Genomic DNA, 14,910 nt, shown 5'->3' on the forward strand with positions numbered 1-14,910 from the left:
TGAAACAAGAATTGTTTTTTTTTTTTTTTTGGAATGCCCAATTCACAATGCACACTAAATCGTCATGGTGGCATAATGACTCGCCTTAATCCAGGTGGCAGAGGACGAATATCAGTTTCTTCCGCATCTGAGACCCTCAATCCGCGCATCTTTTCATGTGGCTTGTTGAGCACGTTACCGCGGAGACAGCGCATTTGGAGGCTTCACGCTATTCTCCGCGGCATCCACATACAACTCACCATGCGCCCCACTGAGAGCGAGAACCACATTATAGCAACCAAAAGGAGGTTACCTCTATCCTCCCTAGCAACCGGGCCAATTTGGTTGCTTAGGAGACCTGGCTGGAGTCACTCAACACGCCCTGGATTCGAACTCATGACTCCAGGGGTGGTAGTCAGCATCTTTAATCGCTGAGTTACCCAGGCCCCCACAATAATTTTTTTTGGATGTGAAGTTGACTAAGATGAATGAGTCGTTACATACAACCGTCTATCATAAGCCAACAGGTAAAAATACAATATTGAAAGCAGACCGTTACCATCCAACTCCCCTTAAGAAAAGCTACCTATAAGCAGGGTTGGGGAGTAACGGAATACATGTAACGGGATTACGTATTTAAAATACAAAATATTAGAAACTGTATTCCACTACAGTTACAATTTAAATAATTGGTAATCAGAATACAGTTACATTCAAAAAGTATTTTGATTACTGAAGAGATTACTTTGCATTTTACTGTTATTTGTTTCATTTAATGTTTAGACTGTTCAGTTGGAAAACATTTATCCATATAAACAATGCAATCTGAGGAGCTTTCGAACAGCAGTAAAACACTTTCTTAAGATGTGTTACATTCATACAAGTTCATACTGTTGTGAGTGAAAAGGTGGATATGACATCATTGAGGAATTTTCCCTTGGGAGCTTAATAGAGGAACTACATCACGTTTCTACAGCTTAACAAGAAAAAAGTTAGAAACGCTTTGACAGATGAAACATAAATCCAATAAATACACGATTACGTGCCTTGTCAATGTTTTTTATGAGGTTAGGGTATTTTTACAAAAAAAGCTAACCAATGTAGCCTTTAACATTGTAAAGAAAGCTACAACCAATATTTCTATGATGAAAATGCATGTTGGAGCATAACCTTTTTCTCTAGTAAGACCTTTGATATTAGAGCAAAGATGTACTGCAAATATCTTATTCTAATGAGAATTTAAATATTGTTTTTCTGTAAACGTATCAAAATCCTTAAAGCAAGATAAATTTAAGTGAAATTTCTTACTTTATTTACTTGTTTATAGTCAAAACAAGTGAAAAATTTGCCAGTACTGAAGAAGTAATTCAAAGTAGAGCACATAATTTATCAGATATGTTAGTCAGTTCAGATGTTCTAAAAATAAAGAAAAAAAATGTCCTGGTTACTTGCGTAACCTCCGTTCCCTGATGGAGGGAACGAGACGTTGTGTCGATGTAGTGACACTAGGGGTCACTCTTGGGAGCCCGAAACACCTCTGGTCTTTGAAAAAGGCCAATGAAAATTGCCGAATGGTATTTGCATACCACTCCTCCGAACATATGGATATAAAAGGAGCTGGTATGCAACCACTCATTCAGGTTTTTTGCTGAGAAGCCGAGACAAGGTCCCAGCCATTTCAGCGGGTAATCCAGCATTGTGGCAGGAGGGACACAATGTCTCATTCCCTCCATCAGGGAACGGAGGTTACGCAAGTAACCAGGATGTTCTCTATCTGTCACTCACTTGACGTTGTGTCGATGTAGTGACACTAGGGGTCCCTATAAGAAATGCCACAACTGGCTGAACTGTGTTATGTGAACTGGTGGTGTGTGACGGTCAGTCCACTGTGTGCCACGTAGCCAGCACACCAGGCCGACACGTAACCTCCCCCAACGCTGTTATGAGTGTCGAACGGCCCTTCGGGGACAAGTCGACTGCCCAAAAGATAGACAGGCTAGCCCAGTCATGGCCTCTTATCCTCTCTTTTTTTCCTCTCCCCCCAAAAAAAGAGTGAAATTTGTTAACTGACCAGGTCTATGTCGGGGGGGTGTCACTCCCAAGGGGAAGACACCACGGAGACCACACCCCGCCCAGAGGGGGGGGGGGGGAGTTTTTACAATCATGGTGACTGGGACAGAGGGGCCTCTGCCCAAGGAAGATGCAGTTTACCAACAGGGAAACGAATTAGCGGAAGACATACGTCGCATGGGGTTACCTATGGGGAACCAACACATGCGGAGCATCTACCCCAGTACAGGGCTTAGTTAGCACATGTACTGAGCCAGCAGCAAGTTCCTCCGCAAACTCGTCTGCCACAGGGCTCGGAGGAAGTCATCCAGGGAACACAGTTTGTGAACACTACTGGGAGTCAACAGCACACGTCTTCAGCTCAAGGGAGTTGAAAGGTGCTACGCGCAAGCGATACATCCAGCCAGTTGTCCCGGACTTACCTGCTTGTGCCTGCCACTACACGGGATGGAACCGGTTCCACCCAGATATTGTAGAACCTCGCAAAGGTGTTGGGTGTTGCCCAGCCTGCTGCTCTGCAAATGTCTGTTAAAGAGGCGTCACTGGTCAAAGCCCAGGAGGCCGCCACACTCCTGGTAGAATGGGCTTGTAGCCCTGCCGGGGGCAGCACGTCCTGAGCGTGATATGCCATTGCTATGGTGTCAATGAGCCAGTGGGCGATCCTCTACTTGGAGATAGTGCTTCCTTTCCGCTATCCACCAAAGCAGACAAAGAGCTGCTCAGAGACTCTAAAGCTTGCGATCGATCCAAATAGATGTGTAAAGCGTGCACTGGACACACCAACGTCAGGGCTGGGTCTGCCTCCTCCTGGGGCAGCTCTTGCAGGTTCACCACCTGATCCCTAAAAGGGGTTGTGGGAACCTTGGGCACATAGCCCGGTCGGGGTCTCAGGATCACGTGAGAGTAGCCTGGACCGAACTCCAGGAATGTTTTGCTGACAGAGAACGCTTGCAGGTCTCCTACCCTCTTGATGGAAGTGAGCGCAGTCAGGAGGGCAGACATTAAAGAAAGCTCAGCTGACTGCAGGGGCTTAAAGGGGGCTCCCTGTAGACACTGAAGAACTACAGAGAGGTCCCATGAGGGAATGAGGCACGGCCTGAAGGGATTCAACCTCCTGGCACCCCTCAGGAACCTGATGATCAGGTCGTGCTTCCCTAAGGACTTACCGTCCACTGTGTCATGGTGTGCCGCTATAGCGGCTACATACACCTTCAAGGTGGAGGGGGACAGCCGCCCTTCCAACCTCTCCTGCAGGAAGGAAAGCACCGATCCGACTGCACATCTCTGGGGGTCTTCGCGTCAGGAAGAACACCACTTAGTGAACAGATGCCACTTCAAGGTATACAGGAGCTTTGTAGAGGGGGCCCTAGCCTGAGTGAGCATGTCTACCACCGTGGGTGGTAGGCCACTTAAGTCTTCTGTGTCCCGTCCAGGGGCCAGACATGGAGATTGGTGCCAAATGGTGCTCCGCCCCTGAGAAAGAAGGTCCTTCTACAGGGGAACTCGCCGGGGGGCTGTCACGAGGAGCGTGAGGTCAGAGAACCACATCTGGGTGGGCCAGTAGGGTGCTACCATGATGACCTGCTCCTCATCCTCCCTGACCTTAAACAGGTCTCTGCAAGTAGGCTCACTGGGGGAAACATATATTTGCATAGTCCAGGGGTTAGCTGTGTACCAGTGCATCTATACCGAGAGGTGTCTCGGTCAGGACGTACCAGAGCGGGCAGTGGGAGGATTCTTGGGAGGCAAAAAGGTCTACCTGTGCCTGCCCGAATCAACTCCAAATCAGCTGGACCACCTGAGGGTGGAGTCTCCACTCTCCCCTGAGGGTAACCTGTCGTGACAGTGTGTCACCTGGGATGTGAGTGGCTCGCAGCTACTTGAGGTGCTGCTGACTCCAGAGGAGGAGACACCGGGTGATTTGTGACATACAACGGGAGCGTAAACCGCCTTGACAGTTGATGTATGCCACTGTTGCCGTGTTGTCTGTCTGAACTAACACATGCCTGACCTGGATCAACGGCCAAAACCTCTGCAGGGCGAGCAGAATTGCCAACAACTTGAGGCAGTTGATGTGCCAACACAGCCTCGGGCCCATCCAGGAGACAGCGGCTGCGTGCCCGTTGTATATAGTGCCCCAGCCTGTTTTGGAGGTGTCTGTCATAACCACGACATGCCTGGAGACCTGCTCTAGGGGAACGCCTGCCCGTAGAAATGTGATGTCGGTCCAAGGGCTGAAGAGGCGGTGACAGACCGGCGTGATGGCCACGCGATGTGTCCCGCGGTGCCATGCCCATCTCGGGACTCAAGTCTGGAGCCAGTGCTGAAGCGGTCTCATATGCATCAACCCGAGTGGAGTGGCCACCGCTGAGGATGCCATATGCCCCAGGAGTCTCTGAAACAGTTTCAGTGGAACCGCTGTCTTCTGTCTGAATGCCTTCAAACAGATCAGCACCGACTGTGCATGCTCGTTCATGAGGCGCACCGTCATTGAGACTGAGTCCAACTCCAAACCGAGAAAAGAGATGCTCTGAACTGGGAGGAGCTTGCTCTTTCCCCAGTTGACCCGAAGCCCTAGTCTGCTGAGGTGCGAGAGCACCAGGTCCCTGTGTGCACACAACACATCCCAACAGTGAGCTAGGATTAGCCAATCGTCGAGATAGTTGAGAATGTGAATGCCCACTTTCCTTAACGAGGCAAGAGCTGCCTCTGCGACCTTCATAAAGACGTGAGGGGAGGAGGACAGGCCAAAAGGGAGGACCTTGTACTAATACGCCCGACCCTCGAATGCAAACCAGAAGGGTCTGTGTCGAGGTTGAATAGAGACGTGGAAGGACGCGTCCTTCAGGTCTACCGCCACGAACCAATCATGATGCCGGACGCTTGCTAGAATGCATTTTTGTGTCAGCATCTTGAACGGGAGTCTGTGTAAAGCCCGGTTCAGTACTCGCATGTCCAAGATTGGCCGCAACCCACCGCCTTTCTTCGGTACAATGAAGTAGGGGCTGTAAAACCCCTTCTTCATCTCGACTGGAGGGACAGGCTCTATGGCACCCTTCCGTAGGAGGGTAGCGAATTCCGCGCACAAGGTAGCGGCGTTCTCACCCTTCACCGAGGTGAAGTGGATGCTGCTGAACCTAGGCGGACGCCTGGCGAACTAAATCACGTAGCCGAGTCGGACGGTCTGGACCAGCCATCGTGACGGGTTGGAAAGCTCAAGCCACGCATCCAAGCTCCGGGCAAGGGGGACAATCTCGTCGGATGTACCGGCGGGTGGGGCCTCGCGATGGGGCAGAGCCTGAGGTGCCACGTATGTCGTGGCTGTGCTGAGTTCAGGGACATCGAAGCACTTACCTGGCTCCTTGTGACCACCCCCGGAACAGCCTGGGATGGGGGAGGAAGAGGCCTGTCCTCGTGACCCGTGGAGACCGTCACATCGGGGGCGGATTTGTGCCACAGCTTGGCATGCAGGGGCGTGGAGACCACCGCTGGAGCGCCAAACCTGCCAAAATGGAATGGTGGATGGTGGTCATGATGATGGCCATGTGCACCGGGTATGTGACCCAGGGAACAAGGAAATTGCTCTTGCTGAACTCTTGGGTACTGCAGCCACTTGGGCATGCGGCAAAATTAAATGCAAAGGTAACAAAAGATTCTCCTCCCGGCCCTCCACCAGGGGATGGAGTGTTCTTCTTACCAGCTCCAGAGCAGCGGGTTTCGTCATCCCTGGGTCGCCCGTCTCAGGGGCACTTTGAAGCCTTTTGCAGGTTCTTGGCGGCCGGCCGTGAGACGGGTGGCGTCTGCTTCCTGTGGAGGACGTCCTTGGTGACGAGCAGACAGGGTGCGGGATCTTGAGCCATGTCGGGGCAGGGTCTGCTGCTTCACCGCCGAGAACTACTGGGCAAAGTCCTCGACGGTGTCACCGAACAGGCCAACCTGGGAAATGGGGGCACCAAGGAACCATGCCTTGTCGGCCTCTCAACCAGGATGAGCCAAATGTTGCGCTCCTGGACTATCAAGGTGGACATCGCCCGCCCGAGAGACCGCGCCGTGACCTTCGTCACCTGGAGGGCGAGGTCAGTCACTGAGCGCAGCTCCTGCATCAATTCCGGGGCGGAACTACCCTCGTGCGGTTCCTTTAGTGCCTTGGCTTGGTGGACTTGCAGGAGAGCCATGGCGTGCAGGGTGGATGCGGCTTGTCCAGTGGCACCGTAGGCTTTGGCCATCAGGGATGACGTAAACCTACAGGCCTTGGACGGGAGCTTTGGGCGCCTGCGCCAGGTGGCGGTGCTCTGCAGGCATAGGTGCACCGCGAGCACCTTATCCACCGGGGGGATCGCCAAATAGCCCTTGGCCGCCCCACCATCGAGGGTAGTGAGGGCGGGGGAGTTGAAAGATTGGGACCGGGCAGTAAAAGGTGCCTCCCACAACCTTGTCAGCTCCTCGTGCACTTCCGGGAAGATAGGAACAGGGGCGGGGTATGGCTGTGAGTGGCACCGCGAGCCCAGGAACCAATCATCGAGCCGCGAGGGTTCAGGGGAGAGCGGAGGGTTCCACTTTTGCCCAACGCTCGCGGCTACCCGGGAAAGCATGTCTGGCATCTCCACGTCAGCCTGTGACTGGGTGACCGTACCCGAGGGGGGGAGTCCAGCTGAGGCTTCCGCGTCCGACTGTACAAGCCCGCTCTCCGATGCTGCGCTCGAGAGTTCATCACCTTCACGGGTTCCGAACAAGAGGTCGAAATCGCCATGAGACGAACCAGCGGACTCATCTGGAAGCCTGATCGGGGCAGATGAGTGTGCTGGGGAATGGGAGGTCCGTGGGGGGATACCCGGTGGAGGTGGTCCCATTGGGGTCCCCAAATTGCCCCCAGTGCTAGCCGCGCTGGCCTCATACCCGTAGGTAGAAGGACCAGGTCGGGAAGCCGCTGAAGTGGCTTGCTTTATTACGAAGGCAAGCCACGACCGCATCGTTGCCATGGACATGTTCTCGCAATGAGTACATGACCCATCCACGAACGCTGTCTCCGTGTGGGCAGCGCCCAGACATGAAAGACAGCAATCGTGACCGTCAGAAGGCGAGAGATAACGACCGCCACCTTTTTAAAATGACGTTCCATGTGTGCCGCTCTTTTAGAGAAATATACTCTTTTTTAGAATATACTCTTTTATTTCTGCCGAAGCACCCAGGGGCGTTCTCTGCAGTGCACCAGTACAGAGGGGGGAGAAGCCGCTGAAATGCGCCGTCAGATCCAGCAGAGGTGAATGAACAGCCGCGGGAATTCATTATGCAAATACCACTCACCAATTTTCATTGGCCTTTTTTTAAAGACCAGAGGTGTTTCGGGCTCCCAAGAGTGACCCCTAGTGTCACTACATCGACACAACGTCGAGTGAGTGACAGATAGGGAACAGCATTTATACAGGGCTGTTTTCCATGTAGAAATTGTGCTGCCTGCTAAAATTTAACAACATGTAACGAGTTTGTATGTCCTTTTACAAACAAATGTTATAAGATCAAGTCATTGATAACCTGTACAACTCAAAATGTAATTTACATGTTAAGATGCCCTTGCCAATCTATATATATATATATATATATATATATATATATATCGGTAAATCGCTACGACAACTAAAATTTAGGATTAATGAACGTAAGTTAACTATTAGATGCCAAGATATAATGTCTCCAGTAGAAAGACATTTTTATGAGATGGGTCAGAGCATTAAACAATTGGAATGCATAGGGATAGAGGAAGTTCAAATATCTCATAGAGAAACGTGAAGCTTTTTGGATTTATACACTCAAAGCACTAGCTCCGAATAATCTGAATGATTTTCCTTTGATTAAATTCAAATTAAATATTACATTTATGATATATATTCTTTTGCATGGGACATCTACATAAATTCAAAATGTGAACACAAACATTGATTAATGACAGTGTATGCCTGATGTTTCAGTGATTGGATTTTTCACATTTATGTTCATGTATATTTTGCAATGCTTGTGTGTGACGTGGTGAGTCGGTAAATTGTACTGAGAGTTAATTGTGAGTCTTTTATTGTTAGCACCTGGTGATTGTTTAACTGATTCTATCTTGTGACAAATCATGATTAAATATGTAAAGTCATGTGATGAATCTACTGAAATGTGGTTTGTATATAAAAAGAGGGTGAATATGATGATTGTTTTACACATTGAGGAAGGCCTGTGTGCTGAAACGTCTGTCTATTTCCCCTTTAAAAGTCATGGAATACAAACATTAACAGTTTACTATCAGAGTGTGGATCATCTCTTCATTGTATTAGGAGAGATAACTATACAGCCATTCAAAGGCAAAACCTAGTAACTACAGCAACACTCAATCAGAGAAAAATGGTTTCGTAGTTACTTGGGGACTCCTGAACCATATTCTCTTTTTATAATGTCTGAATTAATTCCTGGATAATTTAACAAAGTACAGTGATATAAATACACGTGGAATAATGTACATTAAGGATAACAGGTATAGTTTAAAGTAAGATGAACACTGGCTCATGGCCTTTTCTTTATTTAAATTATTGCAATACTTTGTTATATTATCCTTGCAATAAAAATAGCAATGTGGTTCTGCAATTTGTTTGCCTACATTAAAATATCTTATGTAAAGAGTATTTTTATGGGATGTTTTACTATGAGCTTAGTGCAAATAAATTGCCGAACCTCGCTGCTATTTTTAATGCCATGAGAATATAACAGGCACAGTGATATACATATTAAATAATGAACATTAAGATAAACACCATAAGCATTTAATTTTGTTGACTCTTTTGATTTTATCCTAATGGTGCATGGACCCACTCATAAACAAGGTCATACATTAGACCTTGTTTGTTTTCACTGATCTTTGATATGTGATCTTAAAATCTGTGATTTAAGCTTTCCAGATCATAAGCCTGTTATGTTTACCTGTTCTTTTTTTAATTTTTTTATTAAATCTCAAAATCCAAGAGATCATCTACTGATGATTTCTCAGTGTCTTTTAAGGTGGCTTGTCAGATTTATAACTTAATTTAATTATTAAGTGCAGAAATGCAGAAGAGCATCTTGTGAGGTTTAACTCTATCTGTACTGACATCCTAGACTCTATAGCTCCATTGAGACAAAACCTAAGTCTGATCTTTGGTTAAATAACACCACACAGGCACTAAGATTGGCCTGTCGAAAAGCCGAACGAAAGTGGAAAAAAGACTAGTTACAAGTGTCCTTTGAAATATTGAGTGACTCATTGAACAGATATCAGAAAGCAGTAAAGCAGCTTTTCACAGATAAAATAACTGATATTAGACAGCTTATTGTACCTTCAGATTATGATCCATTAGATCATCCTTGCTGTAAATCGTTTTTTAAAGAATTTTAGTCAATTTTTTAAACTCGTGTCAAGATATAATTAAGCAGTTAAAACCTACTATGTCTCAGTATGATATTAGCCCCACACATTTTCTTATTCAGATTTTTAATGTTGTTGTGCCGAGTATTTTAGCAATAATAAATAAGTGTCTTCATACAAGGATTGTCCCAAAATACCTTAAACATGCAACTGTTAAACCACTGCTGTAAAAGTCAAATCTTGACTCGACTGTCTTATCTAATTTTAGACCAATTTCCAATTTACCTTTTATTACTAAAATTTTAGAGAAGGTTGTTCTTGTTCAACTGCAAAGTTTTTTAGAGTTAAATAGTACCTTTGAAACAGTCTGAGTTTAGGAAACATCACAGTACTGAATCTACTCTTTTAAAAGTTTTAAATGATATATCTGTCGATTCTGGGGACTCCGTGATACTTCTGCTTTTAGACTTAAGTGCTGCTTTTGATACTGTAGACCACAGTATTCTTATTTTACACCTTGAACAATGTGTGGGCATTAAAGGTAATGCTCTCAACTGGTTTAAATCCTATTTGGATGATAGAACCTTTTCAGTTTGTATTGATGGTTTTTCATCATCCAAATCTACTCTGACCTGTGGGGTTCCTCAAGGCTCCATTCTGGCCCCTGTTTTGTTCTCACTATACATACTTCCCTTGGGATCTATTTTTAACAAACATGGGGTGTCATTTCACTGTTTTGCAGATGACACTCAAATATATCTGCCCTTGAAGCATAATGACAAAAATGGCTTGAAGTCCTTATCCGCTTGCCTGTTGGGTATTAAATCATGGATGTCCTTACATTTCTTAAATCTAAATGAGACCAAAACAGAGGTGATTGTGTTTGGGCCTTCAGGCATCTCAGGCAGCAAAAATTATGATTTGGGAGATTTGGCATCTTATGTTAAACCCTCTGTGAAACATGTGGGTATCATATTCAATTCTGCACTGAAATTTGACAAGCAGATAAATGCAGTAGTCAAATCTATCTTTTTTAAATTAAGGCTCCTAGCTAAGGTTAAGAGTTTTTTATCATTTGTAGAGTTCGAGAGAGTGATACATGCTTTTGTTTAATCTCAACTCGACTACTGCAATTAATTTTATATAGGGATAAACCAGTCATACATTAATCATTTACAAACTGTTCAAAATGCAGCTGCTAGACTTTTGACTTGTACTTGGAAATATGAACACATTATCCCTGTCTTATTCTCTTTACACTGGTTGCCAGTCTGATACAGAATTGATTATAAAATCCTACTTTATGTTTTTAAAGCCTTGAATGGACTGGCACCGAATTATCTCTCTGACCTTCTGAGTGCAAATACATCTGTTAGATGTCTAAGGTCATCTGATCAGAGATTATTGATGGTTCCTAGGTCTAGACTGAAGTCGAAGGGTGACCGTACTTTTGCCATTGCCGGCCCTAAACTGTGGAATAGTTTACCAATATCCCTTAGAGAAATTTCGACAGAATCAGAATTTAAATCAAAGTTAAAAACTTTTCTTTTTGTGCAGGCTTACGATTGTCCTTCGAAAAGTTATATATGTGCTGTGATGTACCTCTTTATCTTGCATTGCGGTTTGTACAGCATAGCTGTATTGATGTATTTTGGTGATGTATTTATGTGATGTATTTTTGTGATATTTCTTTTATTATGGTTGTACAGCACAGTGGACAGCTACTGTTGTTTTTATTGTGCTCTGTAAATAAACTGATTGATTGATTGATTGATTGATTGATTGATTGATTGAAGCAGACTTTCAAAAACAGACCGGGTTTATGTTTGAAGTACAAAGGGTTTATGAACTGCAACTATTTATTTTTAAGCGTGTGTATCAGCTGCATGTCCAATGCCAGTGTTTGCCAGATGATTAGCGCCACCAACGCCCTAAATTGAGCAGCTGCAAAATTACAACTCTGGAAAAAAGACAAAAATCTCTTATCTCATTGGTCAGTCAGTTTTCATCGCAGTCCAAAGAAAAACAAAAATGGACAACTCCCCATAAAAAAACCCTTTGGATTATCGGCGGACAATTTGTTGAACCGGTTTGAATAGCCCCATGGGAATCCATTGTTCCATTTCAAAAGCTCGTTCGGAACGAGCAATCACATAAAAAAACAGGCCTTAAGAGACCCGAGAGAAAATCTGATCCTCGATTTTGACAAAATGTGCAATCACTGTGATTTCATTGGTAAGTTGATTCCCCTGAAAAGTGTCAATACTGGCTCTGTAGCACTATCAAAACTTTGCTCTGTTTCTTGGACTATCGCGACCAGTCCGACAAAACAACATTGACTCAACTAATGGCCTGAGTTTGGGGTAGGGCTATCTTTTTGTTTGACCAATGGAAGAGTGTGGTAGTGTTCAGGAAACCTCTTTGAAAAGTAATTTTTGCAATTCTGTTTGGTGGTTTAAGGGATTTGACTACACTGGGGCAATACTGACTGCCAAGCGGTGGATGGTTTAAGATCATAGAATGGAATACAAAGTATGTTCTCTTTCAGGTCTGATAGATAAGTCGTCAGTCAGCCACAAGCATTGGTGTCAGAAACAGTTGAATAATATTTGCACCGCACCCTCTTCTAAAAGCATGTATTTTGGCATCACCAAGGTAGAGGAAAAGTCTCATGCAGGTTACAACCAAAGAACTCTGGGCTTTGTTCTCCTTACTGGGAATGAGTATCAGAAGCACTTCCAGATATAATCATTTCCACATTGACCCTTTTCAGCAGCCACACAAAAATGCAAATTTACCTGATTATGAAAGCTCCCCTGAGGGATCCAGCACCTTCTATGATGTTCCTGGGTTTACAATAAAAAAAAAATTCTCAATGCAATCATGATATGTGCATTGAAAAGGTCAACTCAGTTGCCTGCCAAGACCGTATAATACAACAAACTTATCTGCATTTGTTAAAGAGATAGTTCACCCAAAAATGAAAATTCTGCCATCACTTACCCACTATCAATACATTTTAATTAAAAACATGAATAAATCAAACAGACAGCTTTTACACGCAACTGATTCAACTTCACCCTGGCCAATTTTTCTACTTTGAAAATATTTTGAATATATCAAACAATTGGGCTGGATGGCAGTTAGCTGTCAATGTGAGAACGGCATCCAGAACCTTGGACCCGCAGACCAGCACATGCACTAAACAAGTGATTAAACAAAACAGGATAGACAGAGCAGGTGGCGACCACTTGTTCTTCTAACACCCCACCTTTAGTACTACTCATCGTTTGCACTTCGAAACTGGCTGATTATCCCTTTCATCTGCCCATCAGCTGGTTTGCTCAAACAAAGGCCCCTTAATAAAACAACAAAGTGTCAAAGCAATGACAGAATACAGAGGACGTACTGGATGAACTGAAGCAAAGGAATGAATTTTCTTCACTAAGTCATTTAAGTGGAATTTTGGTGTGCGTGGCTGTGCACCTTTCACTACGTCTGACAGCAGTATTTATCCTGATTAGGCAGTTACTGATTATGAATTTTGAATTTTTTGAGTAATAACTGCTGTTAATAGCCAGTGACAAGTAACAAGCTTGTCTTGCATTTCTTACAAAACCAATTTTGAGAAGCTTAAATTGAAATGATGCGCAGGAGCTTGTGTCTCTCCAGCATTAAAATTTTGTATAGTGTATGTTTTGATATACTTTGACCAACATATGGTTTGACCACTGAAATTCTATGACCTTTCAAGTCATTTATGAATACAGACTATCATTTGTGTGTGTGTGTGTGTGTGTGTGTGTGTGTGTGTGTGCATATATATATATATATATATATATATATATATATATATATATATATATATATATATATATATAATTTTATGGAGACTGGGCAGATTTCTATTTGTATGTCAGGTACTAATGTTTTAAATGAATAGATTTAAACAATTATACTTATAGTGTACACAGGGTTTCAGTAAGACTCTTAATGGACAAACTGATGTTTCAAGCTGACTTGCGGGCAAGTTTTACTCTCCACGGGCACACACAAAGCACAATATCTAGCTGATGAAATATTTCACAGCAGAACAAAACTACAAATGTTAATTTTCACTATAAATGTCCATGACATTTTAAGGTTTTGCTTATTTCCATGACTTTTCCAGGCCTGGAATTTAAAATTCCCTGATATTTTCAGGATTTCCATGGAAACCCTGATGAGAATGATGTAAGAATTTACATTAACACCCACCTGCTATGATGGCAGGATTATTCTGGCCCCCTTCCGGCTTGACCCACAGCTCTAAAGTGAACCTAGAGCGGGGCTGTTCAATGGCAAATGCAGGGTTCACCTTTATTTGCTCAGCCTGTCCAGTGAAATACAACGCAGTCATCCACTTTGCTGGGACATCCCGTACATCGGCCCTCCAGAGCTCCCCAGCAGTGGTCTGCAACCCCCCTTGCTCTCCGGAGTACTCCTCACTTTCTGCAGAGTAATCAGTGTGATGGATCTGACTTTGCTCCTTATCTTCTGAAATCTCTTCTTCTTTAGTGTGGAACTCTCCAAGGCTGCGTGCAACCCTTCTTACTAAGGAGGAGCTGTCTATCAAACCACCACCCTGTTCCCTCTGCAGAGATGGCATGTGGTTTTGCTCTGGGTGTCCTTTTATTGTTGATTTAAATGGCTTGTTTGAGTCCATGTCTTTTGCTAAACTAGACTTAGTTGCCCACTGTGCCCTGTTGATCTTTGAGATTGTCTGTTTTTCGTCTCTCTCCCATATGAAAGTCTCTTCCTTTGGTCTATCATATTTTTCCTTCTCATTCGTATTAAAGTTAAGGTCATCGCGCAGTTCAGAGCCACTTAACCTGCTGCACCCGTTGGAACAGGACCTCACTATTTGAGTTTTTCTTATTTGCAGGTCTGTCAAGCGAGTGTACCGTCCAGGCACGCCCGCTAGGGGGTAGTGCTGCGCGGTGGAGCGCGGCGGTCGCTTACGGCTGATAGAGCCGCACTGCTCTCTCCCTACACCAGCAAGCGCTCTGTCTGCTCCCTGAGCCAGTGTCCGCTTATACTTGTGCATATCTGACTGAGCGCAGTTCAGCGACAATGTGTGGAATACTGCAAGAATAATAGCCAGTAGTCTAAAAAACATGATTTTACGGATTAAAAGCGCTCTGAATTTGAGTGGTACTATCAGTTTTCACAGCATGGAAATGTATGTTGTAGGTTTGTCTTAAGATTGAATTGCAGTTCTTGGGAAGCTAAAAGCTCCTTTTATAATGTGTTTGGGATGTCTCCGAATTGCTGGCTGCATAAAATGTGTCTTTCATATTGTATATGTTTTCATTATGTTAAAATTGTTGCGTCATTACGCATCTTTTTTTATTCCATCAGTTACGGTATTATTATTATTATTATTATTATTATTATTATTATTATTATTATTATTATTATTATTATTTATTTATTTATTTTCAGTT

The 14,910-nt window shown here is 44.4% G+C and overlaps 1 protein-coding gene across 1 annotated transcript in view; it reads right to left on the reverse strand.

The window, feature by feature from the left end:
* LOC127442209 (pappalysin-2-like) overlaps positions 1-14,582 on the reverse strand; it is a 139,239-nt gene extending 124,657 nt beyond the window's left edge. Inside the window, exon 1 of the mRNA XM_051700059.1 lies at positions 13,682-14,582. Coding sequence (XP_051556019.1) covers positions 13,682-14,582 — 901 coding nt within the window. The remainder of the gene's footprint in view (positions 1-13,681) is intronic.
* Between the last annotated feature and the right edge of the window lie 328 nt (positions 14,583-14,910).

The sequence above is a fragment of the Myxocyprinus asiaticus genome, chromosome 6, assembly GCF_019703515.2.
Source record: "Myxocyprinus asiaticus isolate MX2 ecotype Aquarium Trade chromosome 6, UBuf_Myxa_2, whole genome shotgun sequence".
Taxonomy (NCBI): Eukaryota; Metazoa; Chordata; class Actinopteri; order Cypriniformes; family Catostomidae; genus Myxocyprinus; species Myxocyprinus asiaticus.